Raw genomic sequence first — 23898 nt, 5'->3', positions numbered from 1 at the left:
AGGCGTAAAGTTATTCCATCAAATAGCTGGACTAGTCAATGTTAAGTATGGCCACCGTTCCCACGTCGAAATTTGAAAATGTTACATCGTTTGCGTATATCGTCCGTGAATAGGGCTGGACGTAATTTACGTTCACGTCGAAACCAATACGTCCTTGCGGCGTACTTAGGCGCTATGCACACTGGGATATGTACATGGACAGCGCATGCGCCGTTCGTAAAAAACGTCAATCAAGTCACCCCTTATTAACATAAAACACACCCCCTCAGCCTAATTTGAATTAGGCGCGCTTACGCCTAACGCCTAAGTTAGGAGGCAAGTACTTTGTGAATACAGTACTTGCCTCTCTGACTTAAGGCGGCGTAGCGTAAATACGATACGCTACCTTAAAGATGCGGCGACCTACTTGAATCCAGCTAATAGTCATACAATATACCGCACTGTGTTCCGGGTATGGGCAGAGACTTCCCGAAACACAGGCAAGTCTACAATCTGGTGTACAGCAGCGGCGCTTAGCCAATCACGGCAAGCAATTTCTTGTGATTGACTGGATGCCGCTGCTGTACACCAGACTGTAGACTAGTCTGTGTTCCTGGAAGTCTCTGCTCATACCTGAAACACAGTGCGGTACACTGTATGTATGTAGCCAGATAGATACATACATACATACATACATACAGTTTCGCACATGCAGCGGGCTGACAGCTTAGGGAGAGACATAGGGCCAGATCCACAGCCAGCCGGTGTAACTTAAAGCGGGGGTTCACCCTATCGACCAAAAAAAAAAAATTTTTTTTTTCTTTTACCTTAAAATCAGGCATTGTAGCGCGAGCTACAGTATGCCTGTCCCGAATTTTTTACCCCCGTACTCACCTTGTAGTCGTAGATCGAAGATACCGGGGAATGGGCGTGCCTATGGAGACGGAGGATGATTGACGGCCGGCTCTGGCGCGTCACGCTTCTCCGGAAATAGCCGAAATAGGCTTGGTCTTCACGACGCGTGCGCATAGCCTGTGCGCAGGCGCCGTGAAGAGCCGAGACCTACTCCAGCTGTCTTCGGGGAGAGTGACGTGCCAGGGCCGGCCGTCAATCATCCTCCCTCTCCATAGGCACGCCCATTCCCCGCGGGAGCCGAAATCTACGATGTCGGATTACAAGGTGAGTTCGGGGTTAAAAAAATCGGGACAGGCATACTGTAGCTCGCGCTACAATGCCTGTCTCGATGGTAAAATGTGTCGGAGGGGGGTGAACTACCGCTTTAAATATTCGGATTTAAGTTACACCGCCGGAAAATTTCTACCTAAGTGCCCGATCCACAAAGCACTTACCTAGAAATTTTCGGCTGTGAAACTTAAATCCGGCCGGCGCAAGGCGTTCCTAATTTAATGGGGCGAGTCCCATTTTAATTAGGCGCGCTCCCGCTTGCTCACAATGTCATTTTCCTGACGTGCTTTGCGCGGTTTTACGTTGCGCCGGGTTTTGAGAATCGCGAAGGGAGTAAAAAAAAAATACGCGTTGCGGCGGGAAAAAAAAAATATTTAAAAAAAAAGACGGCGACGCGGGATAGAAGGGTCTACTTTTACAAGGCCTAAACAGTTTAGGCCTTGTAAAAGCAGCCCTAATATTGCGACGGCAAACTAATACTTATGGAGAAAAAACGAAGAGTAAAAGCTTTGTGGATCTCCGTAAGTGCTAATTTGCATACCCGAAGCGGCATTTCGACGAGAAATGCCCCCAGCGGCGGCTGCGGTACTGCATCCTAAAATCCGACAGTGTAAGTCCCTTACACATGTCGGATCTTCTGCCTATCTATGTGAAACTGATTCTGTGGATCAGTTCCATAGATAGAAACAGGGATACGACGGCGTATCAGTAGATACGCCGGCGTATCCCTTTTGAGGATCTGGCCCATAGTTTGGCCCAACAACAAACTATGTAGCTCAAAAGCTGGAGTTCTCTTTTAAATTGAAGTGCAAAAAAAAAACCTGTAGAAGAACTACAATCATGGACAACCAATGACACAACTAGACAATTGGAACATAGTAAATGAATTGGTCAGACTGTGCTACAGATTTCACTCTAAGAACAAAAGTTGTTCTGCTTTCTCTCAGGAGAGACGGTTCCCCTTCTCATCAAGAATATGAGATGCTAGACTGAATAGTCTCTCGCTCTCTGTACTGGTGTTTGGGGCAGTTAAATATTTCCGTGCAAGCAAAGGAAAACATTGGGGATTATTTACAAAAGGCAAATCCACTTTGCACTACAAGTGCAAAGTGCACTTGAAATTGCAGTGAAAGTGCACTTGGAAGTGCAGTCTCTGTAAATCTGAGGGGTAGATCTGAAATAAGGGGAAGCTCTGCTGATTTTATTATCCAATCTTGTGCAAGCTAAAATGCTGTTTTTTATTTTCCTTGCAATGTCCCCCTCAGATCTACAGCGACTGCACTTCCAAGTGCACTTTCAGTGCAATTTCAAGTGCACTTTGCCATTGCCATTGTTTGTTGATGCGCCAGTACTCAAGGGGATTGTTTCTTCTGGCGATAGGCTGTTCAGCTAAAAAAGTCCCTTCCCGCTGCTTGTAATAACAGTCGAGCAACTGCTTAGCCGCATCGGTTGTTACTGCAAGAGATCTGACCGTCGGCTCTAAAAAACGGTAGCGGGGTAATGCCTGGTACAATCACTTGAAGCAGAAGGTCGCATGTATGTGTTACGTTGGTGTGAAGAGGTTAAAAATACATGTCCATTGTGTCCATCTAGCCCTGATCGGCAATTTGCAAAGGTGACTTCTACTTTTTACTGAAGTATGATGTAGAAGATTATTGATGTCACACACACCAAGTTGACCATTTCAAACTGAACCACCTGGCATGCTAGTGGCCATTCTTGTGCCCTCGTTGGGTTGGTTGTATTTCTTTTTTTTTTTTTTTTTTAAGTGTATTTTGTGCGTGTACTCGAGAGAGGAGCCGGACTGCAGGAGTTGGGAGTAGGCAGGCCTCCCCCAGAGGCAATCTGCCATCTTTCTCCATGCCCCAGGTGGCAATGGCGGGTGCGTGAGGGGGTCCTCCCACACAGCCCGCCCTACCTGCTCCGCTTTGAAGCCCAACGGGGCAGAGGGACTCCCTATAAGGGAGTGAGAGGATCTAGCCCGCTCAACCAGCCCTGTTAGTCCTTTGCCTCTCTTTTTAGAGACCGCGTGGTCAAAGTGCGTGCATGTTAACCCAATTTCGAGTGTGTGTAAGTGTGGTGGTTTTTGTGGGAGGGGGGTGGGCATACTAAGCGCAGGCTTACCTCGCATAGCACACCCACCAGGAGCCGGGCTGAGACCACCAAACTCAATTCACATGTAGCCGAGACTGGGATCCGAACCCATAGCTGCAGAGGTGAATGGCTTGTCAGCGCAGTGCCAAATGCGTTGAGCCACTGCAGCTCCATTGGTTGGTTGTATTTCTAACTCAATTCTTGTGTGTTTCTACTGCATAGTCAATGTGCGTGGAGAATTTAGATTTGTAGAATGTTACTGTTTGTGTAGACCAGAAGGAACTCTTGTAGAACAATACACATCATCTCTATGACTGTGGGAGGGGATGGACATATGGAAGATTACATGTGAGCCCTTCTCCTGATAAGAACCATGCAATTTACACTGATAGAAAGCAGATGCCAGGGAACACCGCCTGCTACAGTTTGGTACCAGCGTACAAACAACGGCAGTTTGTGAAGATATGCCTGCTTTTATAGCTTGAAATGTAAATAACAAGACACAGAGTTGTCCTCTATGGACCCCATTTATCAGCGTATTTATATATTTGCTAGTAAATCTTTGGCTCCATCAGTCTGCTACCTGTCCTAACAAAACTGCAATATGTAGGAGGAGAAAATGTAATATAGTAATAATACCAGTTTTATTTTTATCTGTAAATGATATTGTATAATATGTTGCATGGAGAAAGGTTATGGTGTATTAACCCTTTTATGGCCATGGGTATTTTGTGCCTTTTGTTATCCATGTAATCCTAGTAATGAAAGCCTCCTGTTTATAATTAAAGTGGTAGTTAACCGCTGGAAAATATAAAAAGAAATACAATTCCCTGCAAGACAATGGCAAAATGTGCTAGTTTAACTACTTGAGGCCCGCGCTATAGCCGAAAGGCGGCTTCAGCGTGGACCTGAAAATCTAGGACAACGTCATTTAACGTCCTCCCCTTTGCTCGTTCCCCGCGCGCGCTTCCGAGCGCGCAGCGGGGAAATTCTGTGCTGGCCGTGTCCCTTGGACACAGCCAATCACAGATCGCAGTGAACGGCTAATCAGAGTGGCCGTTTGCTATGCAATCTGTGCGGCCAATGAGAGATGATCTCAAATGTAAACATATGAGATCATCTCTCATTGCCGGCTCACACAGAGACAGCGTGCTGTCAGGGAGAGAGGAGACCGATCTGTGTCCCTTGTACATAGGGACACAGATCAGTCACCTACCCAGTCAGTCCCCCTCCCCCACAGTTAGAACACTATGCAGGGTACACATTTAACCCCTTCCTCACCCCCTAGTGTTAACTCCTTCAATGCCAGTCACATTTATACAGTAATTAGTGCATATTTATAGCACTGATCGCAGTATAAATGTGAATGGTGCCAAAAGTGTCTGATGTGTCCGCCATAATGTCGCAGTCCCAATAAAAATCGCAGATCGCCGACATTACTAGTAAAAAAAATTATAATAATTCTGTCCCCTATTTTGTAGGCGCTATAACTTTTGCGCAAAGCAGTGGCTTATTGCGACTTTATTTTTTATTTTTTACCAAAAATATGTAGAAGAATACGTATCGGCCTAAACTGAGAAAAAAAATGTTTTTTTTTGTTATAGCAACAAGTAAAAAATATTGTATTTTTTTTCAAAATTGTCGCACTTTTTTGTTTACAGCGCAAAAAATAAAAACCGCAGAGGTGATCAAATACCACCAAAAGAAAGCTCTACTTGTGGGTAAAAAAGGATGTAAATTTTGTTTGGGAGCCACGTTGCACGACCGCGCAATTGTCAGTTAAAGCGACGCAGTGCCGGAAGCTGAAATTTCACCTGGGCAGGAGGGGGGTATATGTGCCCAGTAAGCAAGTGGTTAATGCATCACATGCTAGCACATTACGAAATACCTACCTTAGAACAAACTCCTTGCAGCTGTGCCCGGTCACAGCTGAGAGGACTGATGAGTTCCCCCGGTAGTTTCTTCAGGGTTTGTGGGCTCTGACACTGTGTGTGGCTGGAGCCGCGATGACGTCACTCCCACTCATGTGCACGGAAGCCCTTGGTTTCCGGGAAGAAGCTCTGAAGGTCCGGCGTATCGTGACGTCAGCGGCTGCATGCAGGGTGAATATTTCCTAAACGGTGTACGTTTAGGAGATATTCATTTTACCTACAGGTAAGCCTTATACTAGGCTTACCTGCAGGTAAAAATCACAAAGCGGGGTATACAACCGCTTTGAAGCACAGTTCCATCCAAATAATTTTTGTAGTTTTGCGAACAGGGCAGGGGTTGGATCCGAAGTCAAGTCAGGGACAGTGGTTAGCACTTCTACCTTGCAGCACTGGGGTCCTTGGTTCCAATCCAAGCCAGGATCCCATCTGAATGAAGTTATCATGTTCTCATGAGCAGCAGGAGACTGATGAGGTATTCTCACTTCTCTCTGCTCTCCTATCAACGTTGACATTTGGATACACCTGATTGGCTCCCAGTCCTGTACCTCCATCTCTCAATATAAGCTCAGTCTCTGCTGTACAGGGAATGCAAGAGGCTAATTCAGGTACACTTGTTGCATTAAAAAATACATTTATTAAAGTTGAAGTCCATAAATGGTAAATTCACAGATAAAATACTTAAAAGGGGGCTGTTTTAGATGACAAAGGATTTGTGTTTCTGTCCATTGGTTCCTGAGGCCCCATACACACGTCCGAGGAACTCGACGTGCCAAACACATCGAGTTCCTCATCGAGTTCAGTGTTGAAGCCGCCGAGGATCTCGGCGGGCCGACTTTCCTCATTGAACAACGAGGAAATAGAGAACATGTTCTCTATTCGGCCCGACGAGTTCCTCGTCGGCTTCCTCGCTGAAAAGTGTACACACGACCGAGTTTCTCGGCAGAATCCAGCTCCGATCGAGTTTCTGGCTGAATTCTGCCGAGAAACTCTGTCGTGTGTATGGGGCCTGAGACTTACACAGCTCTGCCACAAAGTACAGCCCTGACTGTCACAGTGGAAGAGCTGATGTTTCTACTGCTGTTAATAACAGTTACAGATCATGTCTCTCCCCCCGGCCTGTGACTGGACAGTGAAAGAAGAGGCAGCAGACGAATGAGCTCATCTCTCTGTCATTCTGTATTTCTTTGATCAGCATGTTACATGTTACAACACATTTTTATGCAATGCATCTGATTGGCACTCAGTCCTGTTGTATGCTGCTGTATAGGGGATCGGAAGAGGCAGATACCAGGTCAAATTCAGGTACTTGCACTGATTGTATTAAAAAATAATAACTAATAAATATATATTGCTGCATTCATATGTGTTTGTTTGCCTGGAGTTTAGCTTTAAACTTCCACCTCAGGCTTTTACCTATAGGTAAGCCTATAATAAGTAGGGGTGCAACGGATCAAAAAACTCACGGTTCGGATCGTTCTTCAGATCAGAGTCACAGATCGAATAATTTTTATGATTACCACCATATATAGTCCCCACTGTAATGTGCACATCATCTACCCCACTGTAATGTCCCCGTCATCTCCCCCACTGTAATATCCACATCATCTCCCCCACTGTAATATCCACATCATCTCCCCCACTGTAATGTCTACGTCATCTCCCCCACTGTAATATCCACGTCATCTCCCCCACTGTAATATCCACGTCATCTCCCCCACTGTAATATCCACGTCATCTCCCCCACTGTAATATCCACGTCTCCCCCACTGTAATATCCACATCATCTCCCCCACTGTAATGTCCCCGTCATCTCCCCCACTGTAATATCCACATCATCTCCCCCACTGTAATATCCACGTCATCTCCCCCACTGTAATATCCACATCTCCCCCACTGTAATATCCACGTCATCTCCCCCACTGTAATATCCACATCTCCCCCACTGTAATATCCACGTCATCTCCCCCACTGTAATATCCACGTCATCTCCCCCACTGTAATATCCACGTCATCTCCCCCACTGTAATATCCACGTCTCCCCCACTGTAATATCCACATCTCCCCCACTGTAATATCCACGTCATCTCCCCCACTGTAATATCCACGTCATCTCCCCCACTGTGATATCCACATCTCCCTCACTGTAATATCCACGTCATCTCCCCCACTGTAATATCCACGTCATCTCCCCCACTGTGATATCCACATCTCCCTCACTGTAATATCCACGTCATCTCCCCCACTGTGATAGCCACGTCATCTCCGCCTCTGTAATATCCACGTCATCTCCCCCACTGTGATAGCCACGTCATCTCCGCCTCTGTAATATCCACGTCATCTCCGCCTCTGTAATATCCACGTCATCTCCCCCACTGTGATAGCCACGTCATCTCCGCCTCTGTAATATCCACATCTCCCCCACACCCAATGTAATATCCACATCTCCCCCGTCACTCCGGCGTAGGTTTTCATCGCAAGTGCTTGGTGAATCAGGCACTTGCGATGAAAAATTGCGGCGGTGTAACGTATCTAGGATACGTTACGCCGCCGCGATTCTACGTGAATCTGGCCCTTAATTTTTAACATTAGATTGATGCTCATTTTGTCAAGGGGAATCGGGTGTTTTTTTTTAAATTGAAGCAGTACTTACCGTTTTAGAGAGCAATCTTCTCCGCCGCTTCCAGGTATGGGCTGCGGGACTGGGCGTTCCTATTTGATTGACAGGCTTCCAACGGTCGCATACAGCGCGTCACGATTTTCCGAAAGTAGCCGAACGTCGGTGCGCATGCGCCGTATAGAGCCGCACCGACGTTCGGCTTCTTTCGGCTACTCGTGACGCGATGTATGCGACCGTCGGAAGCCTGTCAATCAAATAGGAACGCCCAGTCCCGCAGCCCATACCCGGAAGAAGCGGAGAAGATCGCTCTCTAAAACGGTAAGTACTGCTTCGATTTAAAAAAAACTACCCGATTCCCCTTGACAAAATGAGCCTCAATCTAATGTTAAAAATAGTTTTTCGGGTGAACTCCCGCTTTAATTATTTCAGTTGCTCAGGCCTTTCTTATGAAAGGTTGCATTGGCTTGATGTGTCTGCATATATTAAATAAGCCAAGGTGTGCTTAAAAGTACACTTTCTTTCTTTAATGAATAGAAATTCCAAGGGACACATAACCTGTCAGTGTGTCATTAATTTTTATTTGGATTGGAATACTTCTTTGAGTTTGCACATTCAGGTTAATAATATAAAGGTTCAGTATTTTAAATCAACGTAGTTCAAAGCTTGAAGGTGTACAGGCAGAATGTAATCTGATGAAATTGTGTCTGAAATTACGTTACACTTCACTGAGGCCGGTCCTGCGGTTTAAGATGACGCTTCAGCGCTGTGTTTAATGACACTTTGCTTATAGTCTGCTAAAATGTAAAACTGGCACAGTACAGGCTATCATGTGCAGTTGCTCAAATAGGTATTTAAATTGTGAAATCATGCTGATATTCCTATTCCGTTCTTTGCTTTTAGATGTTCGTACTTAATCTAATATCAAAGAAAATTGTATCAATAAGACGTTAATCCTTTATGAAAGCATTTATATAGCTACACCCTTAGGGTGTCATCTGTCTTTTATTACGCACTTCTGCTTTCTCAGCCAGGATTTTTGATAATATTGCTGAGTGGGGGGTAGCATTAAGTGGTTTGTACTCACGTCCTGCAGCGCTGGGGTGCTGGGTTTCATATCAGCTAGGGAAGCTGCTTGAATGTTTTCCCTGTGTCTGTTTGGAAGTCCTTTCTTTTTGTGGGCACTGAAATATGACTGCGGCAAAATATCATGTAGATATGGCACAATAGTGTTACTTTGGTATATTCTTATTTTAACCACTTGCCTTCTGCGCACTTTTACCCCCTTCCTGCCCAGGGCTTTTACCCCCTTCCTGCCCAGGGCGATTTTCAGCGCTGTCGCACTTTGAATGACAATTGCATAGTCATGCTACACTGTACCCATATGAAATTTGTTATCATTTAACCACTTAAGCCCCGGACCTTTAGGCAGCTAAATGCCCAGGCCAGGTTTTGCGATTCGGCACTTCGTCGCTTTAACAGACACGTGCGACGTGGCTCCCAAACAAAATTGGCGTCCTTTTTTCCCCACAAATAGAGCTTTCTTTTGGTGGTATTTGATCACCTCTGCGGTTTTTAAACAAAAATAGAGCGACAATTTTGAAAAAAATTCAATATTTTTTACTTTTTGCTATAATAAATATCCCCCATAAAACATATATAAAATTTTATTTTTTCCTCAGTTTAGGCTGATACGTATTCTTCTACCTATTTTTGGTAAAAAAAATCACAATAAGCGTTTATCGATTGGTTTGCGCAAAATTTATCGCGTTTACAAAATAGGGGATCGTTTTTTTTTGTTTTTTTTTACTACTAATGGCGGCGATCAGTGATTTTTTTTTTCGTGACTGCGACATTATGGCGGACACTTCGGAAAATTTTTACACATTTTTGAGACCATTGTCATCTTCACAGCAAAAAATGCATTTAAATTGCATTGTTTATTGTAAAAATGACAGTTGCAGTTTGGGAGTTAACCACAGGGGGCGCTGTAGGAGTTAGGGTTCACCTAGTGTGTGTTTACAACTGTAGGGGGGTGTGGCTGTAGGTCTGACGTCATCGATCAAGTCTCCCTATAAAAGGGATCACTCGATCGATGCAGCCGCCACAGTGAAGCACGGGGAAGCCGTATTTACATACGGCTCTCCCCGTTCTTCAGCTCCGGGGAGCGATCGCGAGGGGGCGGCTAGAAACGAATAGCCGCGCCCTTGTCCCGGATCGCTCCCCGCGGGTTACCGACCGCCGCATGTATGGGGGGGGTCCCGATCGGACCCGCGGAAAGGCGGGGACGTACATGTACGCCCATATTATTAGTATTATTATTATTATTATACAGGATTTATATAGCACCAACAGTTTACGCAGCACTTTACAATATAAAGGGAGACAAAACAGTTACAATACAATAAAATACAAGAGGATTAAGAGGGCCCTGCTCAGAAGAGCTTACAATCTAATAGGATGGGGCAGGTGGTACAAAAGGTTGTAACTGTGGGGAATTTGCCTGTACGTGCCATTCTGTGGACGTACATATACATGCGGCGGGCGTTAACCGGTTAAAAAAAAAAATTGTTTTATAAAATTATGCAAACAGGTAATTTTTCTCTTTCACTGATGGGCACTGATGAGGCTTCACTGATAGGTGGCACTGTTAGACGTCACTAATAGGCGGCACTGATGGGAGGTACTAATGGGCACAGATTAGCAGCACTGTTGGGACTGCACTGATAATCAAGTCACTGATAATTATTGCCCTGATTATCAGTGCACATGTCCCTTTTATACAAGCCAGTTATTATCTTCTCTTCTCTCAGCGTGAGGAAAGGAGTGCCGATAACCAGCTTCTTCATACCTCCGTGATCAGCTGTGATTGGACACAGCTGATCATGTGGTAAAGAGCCGCTGATTGGCTCTTTACCTCAACCTCTGATCAGCAGTGCCTGGAGGACACTGCGATCACACAGCGTGCTGCCCGTACCCTATAGAGGGTGCGATTAAGGGAAGCCATCATAGGACGGCGTCCCAGAACTGAATGACCGCGCTGTATCCATCATTCGGCTATAGAGCGGTCGGCAAGTGGTTAAAGCTCAACTCTGGGCTTACCTCACAAATTGCCCTACCCCCTCCATTATGACTCCTATTGACTGTGTGTTTTGCTTTTTGTGTTTTTAATACCTTTTTTGAATCCTTCAGGCTGGTCAAGTGATGCCACAGAGTCCTCCTTGGCACTGCAAAGGCTCCTGCAGATTCTTTCCCCAGGCCCAAGTCCATGTTTACAATGCTTCATGTTAGACCTTAAATGTGGGTGTAACATGAAACATGGTATGAAAGGTGAAGTATACATTTAAAGTAGAAGTTTAGCCTAAAATGAACTACTGGCAGCCACATTCTAAGACTAATCTATCTAACCCTGTAAAACAAAAATTGCTATACATACTGTTTCTGGTCCGATCTCCAGTGGCGGATGCTGTGTGGAAGAGACAGGCAAAAAAGCGTGACATTGCCCATAGAGTTACTATGGGGCTTCCGTTGTCAGCTGCCTCTACTGCACACGCCTTCACAGAGAAGCTGCCGCCAACAGCATGGGATTGGACTGGATCGCCTGTAGAAAAGATATGTACAGCGATTTTTACTTTACAGGGTTAAGGCCCGTACACACAAGCTGACTTTTTGACGACAAACCTCAGACGAGCCTGTTTTTGCAGAAAATACGACCATGTGTGCGCTCCATCGGGCAAACTTTTTTGCTTTTTCATCGGACACATGTTTGCTGTGTGAACAGACAAACTTTCTGGTAACAAATGTCCTACATCAGCTAATCCGATCGTGTGTACACAAGTCCATTGGACTACAGTCCAAAGTACAAACACGCATGCTCAGAACCAATGGTAAAGATCAGACAACAATAGCAGAAGTTGCCCAAAAGGTGGCGGTAAAGAGCAGAAAAACCACGTAGTATGTCTATTACGTCACTACGTTCATGTTTGTTGGCTGAAAAAGTCCTACCGTGTGTATGCATACCAAGTTCATGGACAACGCCCTTCGGAGCAATATCCACTGAAAAGTCAGTTGGAAGGTCGATCGTGTGTATGAGGCTTGAGATAGATTTGTTTTAGAATGTGGCTGCGAGTAGATTTAGAGTTGATTTTAGACTGACCTACTTTAAGCTAAACTGAAATACTATTTACAGTGGGGTAGATTCAGCAAGCAATTACGCCTGCGTATCCATAGATACGCAGCGTAATTGCTAAGTAGCGCAGGCGTATCAGTAGCGCCGGCGTAGCCTAAGATATGACTGGCATAAGGCTCTTATGCCGTCGTATCTTAGGCTGCATTCTGATGCTGGCCGCTAGGTGGCGTTCCCGTAGTTGTCATCGTAGAGTACGCAAATTGCATACTCGCGCCGATTCACAAACGTACGCGCGCCCGGCGGTCGTGTTTTACGTCGTTTGCGTTCGTCGCAAGGCTGCTCCTGCTATTAGGAGGCGCAGCCAATGGTAAGTATAGACGTCGTTCCCGCATCGCGATTTTCGAAATTTAAGTCGTTTGCGTAAGTGGATGGTGAATGGCGCTTCACGTCGAAGCAAATGACGTCCTTGCGACGTCATTTACCGCAATGCACGTCGGGAAATTTTCCCGACGGAGCATGCGCAGTACGTTCGGCGCGGGAACGCGTCTAATTTAAATGATCCACGCCCCCTACGGGATCATTTAAATTACCCGCGCTTACGCCGGCCCCTTTTACGAAACGCCTCCGCAAATTACGGAGCAAATGCTTTGTGAATGAAGCGTAGCTCAAGTAATTTACAGAGGCGTAGCGTAAAAACGGTACGCTGCGCCGCCGTAGCAGTGCGCGCCCCTACCTGAATCTACCCCAGTGTGTTTAAAAAGGGAAACTCTGTAGCCTGGCCACAGGTTCGTTTTAAGACCAGCTTTATTGTCATTTGCACCAATTATAATTAGCAAGCTGAATGCAAACATTGTAAGCTTTAGTCAGCAGAACAGCTTGCAGTTGAAAGTTTCACTTATTCATACATTTCCAAATTTAATTGTAATGCTTAAAGTAATTACTGGTTATCGCTGAATTGCAAATTTCTCATAATTGTTCTTTTGCCCACCTTATGTATTTTTCCAACACGTAGTACTCAATTCACTCACCGGTCTTCTTTTCACCGAGCAATATAGAAATGTGGGTGATCCAATGGCTAGTCTCATTGTTATTTGTTTTTTTTGTTTTTTAGGCCCTATACGCCTATGATGGGAGCAATATCCAATGTTTGGTTTGATAGATATAAAATCTCCATAGATAGTGCTGAGCACCTTGAATCGGTAGACTCCATGTGCAACACTTTAACAGAATTGATCAGAGAAGAAATGGCATCTGGAATAAAGAAAAACAGGATAATGTTGGGTAAGATATTATTGATCCTTTCTCTATAGCACCTCTGATAGTGTAATTGCCCAACTGCCCAGTACCTCTTCTTAGCCACAAGATATTTTCAGTCTTCCTGGTTAAATGACACCCAGGGGGTTATTTACTGAACCTGGACAGTGCAAAATCTGGTGAAGCTCTGCATAGTTTGCGCCACCTAGTTCCCCCTGAAAAAAAGCCCTGCATCTACTCCATAGAAGCCTTTGTTTCAACAAACCAGAAACAACTATATGCAGTTTGGAATAAATGGCTCTACAATATTAGGCTGTTTAGGTGCTATAAACCAGCAGTTCTGGATGTACAGTTGGCCAAGGGGAATAAAGATTTGTATGGATCTGCCTACTATCTTAAAATGAGGAATAAACCTGTTCTTTCTTTGATTTGTGATGAAAGTTGAGGAAAATTTCTGTTTTAAGAAGGCTCGCTCCATTTTTGTTTTTGTTCCGCAACTTATTACTGCTTTAAGAGCCAAAGAAAATCTTCTCCCTGCAAGTTAATATCATAATGTGCTAGTTTGCATCACCACTGAGAGGGCTTCCATTTGTACCTGGTCTTCCTTCGGGGTTTGTGGACTGCGGTTATTTGATTGGCCGAGCTGCAATCTTGTCACTCCAGCGCATGCATGCGGGAGTCACGGCCATGGCACGGCTCTCTCGATGGATGGAACACCGCGCGTTAAGAGCTCAGTGCGCATGTGCCGGTGACATCACAGACGCTGCTTAGGTAAATATCTCCTAAACTGTACACATTTAGAAGATATTCATTGTACCTACAGGTAAGCCTTATAAATAGAAAAAACACCTTTTATTACCGCTTTAACCACTTCAGCTCCAGAAGGTTTTACCTCCTTCATGACCAGACCACTTTTTGCGATACGGCCTTACTTTATCTCACAATTGCACGGGCATGCAACACTGTACCTAAATAACATTTTATCCTTTTTTTCCCCCACAAATAAAGATTTTTTTTGGTGGTATTTGATCACCTCTACGGTGGATGGTCGCTAATCGATAATTTGTACACTGAGCAACAAGGTTGCCTGGGATGGAGTTAAAGGGGAGTTCCAGTTCTAGTTATTTACTTACTGATCTCGGAAGCAGGCAGTTTCCATTCTAGTTGTGGGCATCTGAAGCCCTCTCGTGTTCATTTCCTGGATTTCTTTTCAGCTATCTCCCCATCATGCACCAGCAAATCTCGCACATGCTCAGTAATGCCTCAGGGAGGCCGTCCTTCTTTCTGACAGGTTGCTATGGCAATCTCGAGTCTGCAGAAGTTCCTGCCCCATGCTATAGCAACCTGTCAATCACAACACAGGGAGGAAAGGAAAGAGAAGTCACATTAGGCAGGAAATGCACTGGCATTAATAGTGGTTGTGGACCGAAACAGGGTGACACCATCCTTATATTGGTTTTAATCTAGGGAGAGAGAGGAGCTTTCAGAATATTCATTTGCGATGTCGGGGTGGGCGGGACAAAGCGTCTATTTAACACAAGCCAATTATTTATGTATGCGGCTCCGCCCTGACCCCCATTCTATTGGCTGGCATTCCTCTGTGTCCCGCCCACCCCGACATCGCCAATGAATATTCTAAAAGCTCCTCTTTCTCCGCCTCCAGCACGGCTCAACATTGTTCTCCCCAGTGACGGTGTCTTGTAATCTAGGGAGAGAGAGAGGAGCTTTCAGAATATTAATTGGCGATGTCGGGGTGGGTGGCACAGAGCAGCTATCGATCGCGAGCCAATAGGATGGAGTCAGGGCGGACCACTACGTGTATGCGGCTCCGCCCCCTTTCTTAAGAAGCCAAATAATTGGCTGGCGATCAATAGCTGCTCTGTCCCGCCCAGCCCGACTTCACCGATGATGTCAGAAAGCTCCTCTCTCTTTCTCTCTCTCCCTGCACACAGTAAAACGCGAGATTTCGGTAAAAGGCGATTCATCCCAGGAACCATTGCGAATTGCCTTGTGACTTGATCGCCTAGGCGATTAGGACCGGAAGCTGTGCAAAAAACGGGGAAAAAAGGTATTTACCATCCAATTTTTTTTTAAATATTGCCCATTGTGAAAACTATGCATTAAGGGCATGCAGTACAGCCAAACTTAAAAAAAATGGGTGGAACTCCTCTTTAAGCCAATTGATTGATTAAATTGGGTACACCCAGCTTGCTGGATTTTACGTGCGATTATTGCAAGCGGCATGCAATTATTGCTAGCCAGCAGCCCCCGCACCGCGCAGGGAAAACACACTGGCTCTGCAGGAGGGATTCCCCTGTCAATGATTGGCGGGGTAATCATGCCTGTTGCAGGAAAGAAAATGCATCTGTCTAGGGCCACCCTTTATTCAGTGGTCTGAATCTACTTAAAGCTTACTAAATGGCTCTCTGTTGTGTAATGCATCCTATATCCCCTAACAGTTTGCAAATAACAATGTACGCTTTACAGAGTGTAAGTTTTGGCATGCCGACTATAATGTACATTAAGGCACTTTTGAATGTTTTGATTAATTTTCACTATATCTGGTCTCCCACAGTACACAGAACATGGAAATGCAATTATTTTAGTAAATATAAATGGCTAAATACCTTTTCTCATCGGCAGCATATAGCAGTCTTGTGACTTTTATCAGTGTCCAGCCGAGCACTGGTTAAAGCTTGTAGAAGGAGTTTTCTCACTGTCCTATGAGACTGCAAGACCCCTGACTGCCTGCCTGGACAGTGCTGATTGGCCCTGTGTTGATCACATGCATCCTCCCAAGGAAAAAACAAAAACAAACGTTCCAGCAATACACACTAAACTGAGCATGTGCAGCCTGACTCTTTAGACCAGGGATATGCAATTCGTGGACCTCCAGCTGTTGCAAAACTACAAGTCCCATCATGCCTCTGCCTCTGGGTGTCATGCTTGTGGCTGTCTGAGTCTTGTTATGCCTCATGGGACTTGTAGTTCCGCAACAGCTGGAGGTCCGCTAATTGCATATCCCTGCTTTAGACTCTGTGGGCTGGATTCAGATACATTGCAGTATCTGCCGGGGCGGCGTGTTGTAGCTCACATACGGTACGCCGCCGTAACTTAGGGCGCAAGTTCCGTATGCAGAAAGAACTTGCGCCCTTAGTTACGGCGGCGTAAAGTATGTGTGTCGGCGTAAACCTGCCTAATTCAAATGGGGATGATGTGGGCGTGTTTTATGTAAATACACTGTGACCCCACGTATTTGACGTTCGTGAAAAAATCCCAGTGCGCATGCTCGAAATTACGCCGCAAAGCCTCATTGGTTTTGACGTGAACGTAACTTACGCAAAGCCCTATTCGCGAACGACTTACGCAAACGACGTAAAACTTTCAAAACTCGGCGCGGGAACGACGTCCATACTTAACATTAGCTACGCCTCATTTAGCAGGGGTAACTTTACACCGGAAAAAGCCTAACGTAAACGACGTAAAAAAAATGCGCCGGCGGGACGTACGTTTCTGAATCGGCGTAAATACCTAATTAGCATATTCCTCGCGTAACTATACGGAAGCGCCAACTAGCGGCCAGCGTAAATATGCAGCCTAAGATACGATGGTGTAAGACACTTACGCCAGTCGGATCTTGGGGAAATCTATGCGTAACTGATTCTCTGAATCAGTCACATAGATACGACGGCCTGCACTCAGAGATACGACGGCGTATCTGGAGATATGCCCTCGTATCTGAATCCGGGCCTGTGTTATCAGGAAATTATTAGGAGACAGTGTAAGAAGGGGTGGATCAGAGAAGACAGGATCAAACAGCCGTTTTACGCAATGTGTAGAATTAACCCCTTGAGCATAACAACATTGAGTATAACAAGCATGCTTTACTGCATATACAGACTGATTTTACTGTAGTGGGTTTAGTAACACTTTAACCTTTCCTAAAACTTGCGGATAATAGAAAAGAACAAAAATGACCTGATTATGAAGGCCACTGATATAGTATCGTAAGGCCGCATGTTACGCACGGCTCATCAGTTAAGCACCACTAGTTTAGTTAAGCATTCAGGAGTTCCTTCCATAACACTAAGCACATTTTTTGGAGATCAGAGATGTAACACATAGACCAAAGCCTTATCCAAGCTGATTGGAATGAGCACATCGGAACAGTCTACCTAGTTCTGTGCTGATGTCATGAATGGTGAGAAGGAACTTTGGCTTCTGTCAGGAAATTACCTGCTCTTGCTAAGACATTATGAAATGCGGAACAGTTACTCCTCGTAAGATGATAGGTCATTATTTGACCATTTTTGTACGTCGTGCCAAGGAAGACACTTATTACAGTTACCATGATTCCACTTGCAAAAAATGAAAGCAATCTTTTTTCTAAGCATGTGTTTTATGCATCATGTCAATTGAGCCACTGAAATACGACCTCGGTGAATCATAAAATTTTGCCACAAACTATAAATATTTATTGAAATCACTGTCTGCAAAGAATTTACTACAGTCTATACCTTGGGATAGCAGTGTTATTGAATGATACGATGCAGGTTTTTCCGTGGAAAATTACATTTAAAGAGACTACAAGTTTTTTCCCCCCCCTTGTGCTGTCTTTGCATTGTGTACACCACATGAAAGTATCCTTGCCTAATATTCGATGCTGGAGGTGACTGCATTATAGAAGATTGCTAGTGAGTCATTCTGATTGTATTTGCCAGATTGTGACTAACTGGGTGTAAAATGTAACTTTTGGTTTTCTCCAAAGTAATGAGATTTCAATGGCTTGATTTGATGAAACATCTTATGCAATGCCGTGCATAAAATATATGCGATAGAGTAGAAAGTGTTAGCTTTGTTATAGTGTTACATTACAGCATCTACTCGCCCTCTCAGTGCCCTCTGGCATCTGAACAGCAGAGGAACAGCCTGTCTATAAACTGGCGTAAGAAAAGAACAGTGATTTGCTACAGTAAGGTAAAAACTGACTTCATCTTTTCACTTTATTATTTGCTTTTTTGGCTTTAAATACTTAAGGAGCAAATCCAGACCACTGGTTCTTAACCTTAGTCCTCAAGTACCCCCAACAGGTCATATTTTGTGAATTTCTCTTAGATAAAATAGCTGTCCAAATACCAAGCCATTGACTCTGATATAAAGCACCTGTGTAAGATAAAGGAAAACCTGCAAACATGGCCTGTTGGGGGTACTTGAGGACTGAGGTTGGGAACCACTGCTCCAGACAACAAGCAGAGTCAATCGGTGAACTCCCAAATGCTGTCCTATAGATACTGTAGGTGTGCTAATGTCTGAAACTCCATGTAGTCCATTTTTAAATTAAACCTGTGGCATCAGCTTTGCACAGTGCTCCATGGTTCAGCCTGCATTCTCTCCACTCTACACTTTATTAGTGACCACCAAATAGATGGCCTTACTGGCCAGAAGGGGACACCAGAGGCAGAAGATGGTTGGTCAGAGCGTGATAATGCAAACTGTCTTTTCAAGTTGGATACAGCACCTCCAAATATAATTTTTTTGTTGTGTTACTATCTGGAATTAAAAATAATGTGATCAAGACTTTTTTTCCATTTGATTTACACAACATGCCTCGAAAAAGTATTCATATCCCTTAAAATTTTCCACATTTTGTCAGGTTACAACCAAAAACGTAAATATATTTTATTGGGATTTTATGTGATGGATCAACACAAAGTGGCACATAATTGTGAAATGGAAGGAAAATGATAAATGGTTTTAAAAATATTTACAATATTTACAAATGTGTATGTAGCGCCCTGCTCCCAATGACTGGGGCGCTATTCTAAATTTAAAAGGTGTCTGAGCCAATAGTGGGCTCAGACTTTGTTTAATTTCATTAAATTAGCCTCTGTTCTGGCTATGGTTGTGTTTGATAGGATTTCCCACTGTTGCCTGTAGGTGGCGTTACCACCTCAGGCCAATGTTGGAATACAAGCAAACCATAGTGTATTGGGTGACCCTTCTTGGCAGCAGCCCAGTGGGAGTGGTGCCCCGCATGCCGGGAGGGGGTACTTAAGGGGCAGACACCGTTTTTGCGGGGTCCTTTGCCTCGTGGCCCTCCAGGCGTGAGGTATGTGTGTGTGATTTCAGCCCCGGGACCAAGTTAGTCCGAGGCTGCATCTTTATTGAGCAGGCCCAGCTATGCTGGCTGGGGCCTATGATTCTAAAGGGGATCCCAAGCTGTCCGTCCAAGGGAGGGAATCGCTTAACAAAGGGAACCGGCGGTGGACCTGCCCTGGAGGAGACCAAGCAAAGCAAGCTAATGTCTCGGGATAGGCCTGGAGACTTTGTTATACAGGGATCCACAGCTCTACTTGTCTTGCAGTTCGCCGGATCGGCTTAAAGGCTTTTTACTGTAAGGCTGGAAGTTCAGGACTTAAATCCTGTGGCAGAGGATTCCTGGCTATCCATGATCATTCTCAGACGGTCTGTGGCAGAGACTGTTCTCATACTGGTTCGTGCACAGCTGCTAGGTCATGTGAGAGGGGTCTATCCGGGTGATCAATACCCACTCAAGAGGGAGTGGTGACTGACTGATTGGAACTTTAGATATTTTTGTGCATTCTGTACCGCGTACCTGAACCTTCCCCTTCTCTCTATACGCTCCACTTTCTTCACAAGTTTTATGCAGTAAAAAATAAAATCTAAGGCCGGGTACTCACGACCAAACATGTATGGTGAAAGCGGTCCGTCGGACCGTTTTCACCATACATGTCTGCCAGAGGGCTTCTGTACGATGGTTGTACACACCATCGTACAGAAGTCCGCGCGTAAACAATACGCGGGGCGTGTCCGCGGTGTCGCCGCGTCGATGACGCGGTGTCGCCGCGACAATGACGCAGCGACGTGGGCGGCCCGCCTTTAAAATGCTTCCACGCATGCGTCGAAGTCATTCGACGCATGCGAGGGACGGCGGGCGCCTGGACATGTACGGTAGGTCTGTACTGACGACCGTACATGTCCGAGCGGGCAGGATTCCAGCGGACTGTTTTAAAACAAGTCCAGGAATATTTGTCCGCTGGGAAAAGGCCCGGCGGGCAAATGTTTGCTGGAATTCGGCCCGCTCGCGCCCACACACGACCAAACATGTCTGCTGAAACTGGCCTGCGGACCAGTTTCAGCAGACATGTTTGGTCGTGAGTACGGGTCCTAACAGTTGAAGGTTTTACATCTTGTGTGGACATTGCAATTTCTATAGACTTTCTTCCCCTGACAACGAACTTAGAGGCAACGTGCAAAACCTAAATCTAAACCAGCAGCTCCTACGGGGGAGTGCTACATGTAGAAAAATAGAAATGGAAGTTTATTGTACAGCTGTTAGCCAGAGAACCTATAGAGCACTGCAAGGGGAGAACATTAGGCAGCATTCAAGAGAACTCAAAGAATGCCCATTCAGGTCAAAGTGAAGACAGGTTATCATGGAAAAACAACCCAGTTACTGATACTTCTCAGTATTGCTTTATTGGTGATTTTCAGATACAGTTTAATTTTGTGAATTTAGAACTAATTTGACTAGTCTGACATTTTCAATATCTTAAAATAATCCTGTTTGTTCATTTCCCCAGGTGGGTTTTCCATGGGAGGAGCCATGTCAATGCATTTGGCGTATCGTTACCATAGGGATATTGCTGGGGTGTTTGCTCTCTCTAGCTTCCTCAATGAAAATTCAATTGTTTACAAGGTAATCGATATAATTGGAATGGCGCTGTCTCCTCTGAATAGTAATCGGAGACCATGATCAGTAAATACCAACTAATTCATCAATCTTTTTTTTCTTTGATTGGCTGATGTTAGCGAAGGACAGCAGAATATACAGAATTCAATAACATTGGCCAGATTTATTTTTTGTGCTGCATGCATTATGTTGGTCATGCAGAGAAAAACTGTCCGCCGTCCACCAGCAGATGGACCTATCTATGGCTGTTGTCAAATAGGACACGAGTACCATTAACACAATTCCATAAGCCAGTGCATACATTCAGGGTGAGTTCCCACTATTGCCAATTGGATTCGGGTTTTTCTCAAAAATCCAATTTGCATGATAGGAGAATGTGAACGGCTCTCAATGGAGCTGGTTCACACATCTCCGGGGCGGCGCAGGGCACACCGCAGACGAGTCCTGTAAATTTTTGGCTCAGTTTCAGCTCCAAATTCAGCTAAAAATTCTGCCCTAATTTGGACCTGAAATGGTGAACGGGGACGCACCGGACCCCCTGCTGTGGGCCGCATCGCACGCTGTGTGAACCCAGCCTCAGACTGCCAGTCGGAACTGGTATTGCTGCTGGTGAGCAAGAGATGCTTGGTTTGTGGTCAATACCTGTAATGGGAACATTCTATATCATTTCCCTTTTTAAATGATTTTGTTCATAATTACATGCAAGCCGGCCAGAAAAAAAGGCAGTTACAGGAATTGCGACAAACCATATAACAAACAATACCTTTTTATTTGATTTGAACCTTGTTTCAATTGCTAGAACTGTTTGAAAAGACACTATCACTTTGCCCATTAGGCCTTTGCACACCATGGGCCAGATTCTCTAAGAAACGGAGTAGGCGTAGTGTAAGTCATTTACACTACGCCACCGCAACTTACTGGAGCAAGTGCCGTATTCGCGAAGCACTTGCTCCGTAATTTGCGGCGGCGTAGTGTAAATGGCCTGGCGTATGGCCTTGTAATTCAAAGGGGGCGGCTTGTATTCAAATCAAGCGCGCCCCCGCGACGATCGAACTGCACATGCGCCGGGCTGAAAAATAGCCCAGTGCGCATGCTCCAGCTCACGACGGAAAACGTCAATGACGCCGACGTGAGCGTCATTGACGTAAAGTCGTATTCGCGGACGAGTTAGTAAAACGACGTAACCGACGGAAAAAGACGACGCGGACCCGACGCCATACTTAACATGGCATACGGCGGACTGGCGTAAGGTTACCCCTCATATAGCAGGGGTAACCTTACGGAAACGACGTACGCGACGAGTACGCAACGCAAATTCGTTCGGGAATCGGCGTATCAGGCTCATTTGCATAATCAAATGAGTCCTGAACGTAAACGCCACCTAGCGGTCAGCGTGGTATTGCATTTAGGATCCGACGGTGTAAGTGACTTACACCAGCCGGATCCTAGCCTATTTCCGGCGTATCTTGTTTTGTGAATACAAAACAATGATACGCCGGCGGGAATTTCGAATTACGCCGGTGTATCAGTAGATACACCGGCGTAACTCTTTTGAGAATCTGGCCCCATATGTGCATGTAACCTGATGGGAAAACCACACAGATTTAACTTTCAGAGACATGAGTTTACGTCAGTTTCACATCAGTTTACAGCTTGCGGATTTCAGTGAGTTTTTATGCACATTGACATCAGTTTTCATGCGTATCAGTTATGTGCCCTGTTCACACCACAATGTCACGTCAGTTTTTTTTCTGTGCATAAAATTGCATACACTTTGCAGATACCTGTGCATAAAACATCTGCACGTGATACCAGTGTCGTGGTGCGATTAGGGCACATAGAGAACAATAAATGCTATATGTTCCTAAAGCATAAAAAAGAGGGCCGTTGTAGCAAGCCTTTTAATTAAATAAAGCTTTTCATTGTTAGTGCAGCAGATGAAATCATTTTTTAGTAAAAAATGCACTCACATGAAGTAGGAATAAACCCGCATTGCAAGCTTATTGGCTGCCATCCATGAGGACTTGGGTCACCTGAAGCAGATGGGAGCAACACCGCCCGTGTTAGGAGATGCACAAGCTCTAAACCAGAGGATAATTCAGCTCAGGAGCCAGTCTGACAGCATGGGAACTTGGCCGATGACTTCAGACACCGAAGAACATAGAGGGTGCATGGCTATGCATTTCAAAGCGACTTCCATTCTTTCTCAAGCTTCTCATCTGGATGACCCATGCTGTCAGACTGGCTCCTGAGCTAATCTTGTTGTTCCCCTTATTGCTGACGGCTTTTAGGTTTGATATGTTTTTTTATTCCTACATAATGTGAGTGTCCAATTTGCATATTTTTAGCCACTTAAGACCCGGACCTTTATGCAGCTAAAGGACCTGGCCAGTTTTTGCGATTCGGCACTGCGTCACTTTAACTGACAATTGAGCGGTCGTGCGATGTGGCTCCCAAACGAAATTGGCGTCCTTTTTTCCCACAAATAGAGCTTTCTTTTGGTGGTATTTGATCACCTCTGCGTTTTTTTTTATACCAAAAATAGGTAGAAGAATACGTAATAATCGTTTATCGCTTGGTTTAGCGTTTACAAAATAGGACATAGTTTTATTGCATTTTTATAAAAAAAAATGTTTTTACTACTAATTGCGGCGATCAGCGATTTTTTTCGTGACTGCGACATTATGGCGGACACATCGGACAATTTTGACACATTTTTGGGACCATTGTAATTTTCACAGCAAAAAGTGCTATAAAAATGCATTGTTTACTGTGAAAATGACAGTGCAGTTTAGGAGTTACCCACTAGGGGGCGCTGTAGGGGTTATATGTGACCTCATATGTTTTTCTAACTGTAGGGGGCGAGGCTGGACGTGTGATGTCATTGATCGTGTTTCCTTATATCAGGGAACACACGATCAATGAAGCTGCCACTGTGAAGAACGGGGAAGCTGTGTTTACACACAGCTCTCCCCGTTCTTCAGCTCCGGGGACCGAT

The 23898-nt window shown here is 45.0% G+C and overlaps 1 protein-coding gene across 1 annotated transcript in view; it reads left to right on the top strand.

Annotated features, from left to right (window-relative positions):
- LYPLAL1 (lysophospholipase like 1) overlaps positions 1–23898 on the top strand; it is an 80096-nt gene that overhangs the window by 53907 nt on the left and 2291 nt on the right. Inside the window, exons 3-4 of the mRNA XM_040351435.1 lie at positions 13044–13213; positions 20791–20906. Coding sequence (XP_040207369.1) covers positions 13044–13213; positions 20791–20906 — 286 coding nt within the window. The remainder of the gene's footprint in view (positions 1–13043; positions 13214–20790; positions 20907–23898) is intronic.

The sequence above is a fragment of the Rana temporaria genome, chromosome 4 (assembly GCF_905171775.1).
Source record: "Rana temporaria chromosome 4, aRanTem1.1, whole genome shotgun sequence".
NCBI classification, from domain to species: domain Eukaryota; kingdom Metazoa; phylum Chordata; class Amphibia; order Anura; family Ranidae; genus Rana; species Rana temporaria.
This window is presented reverse-complemented; position numbering and strand designations above follow the sequence as displayed.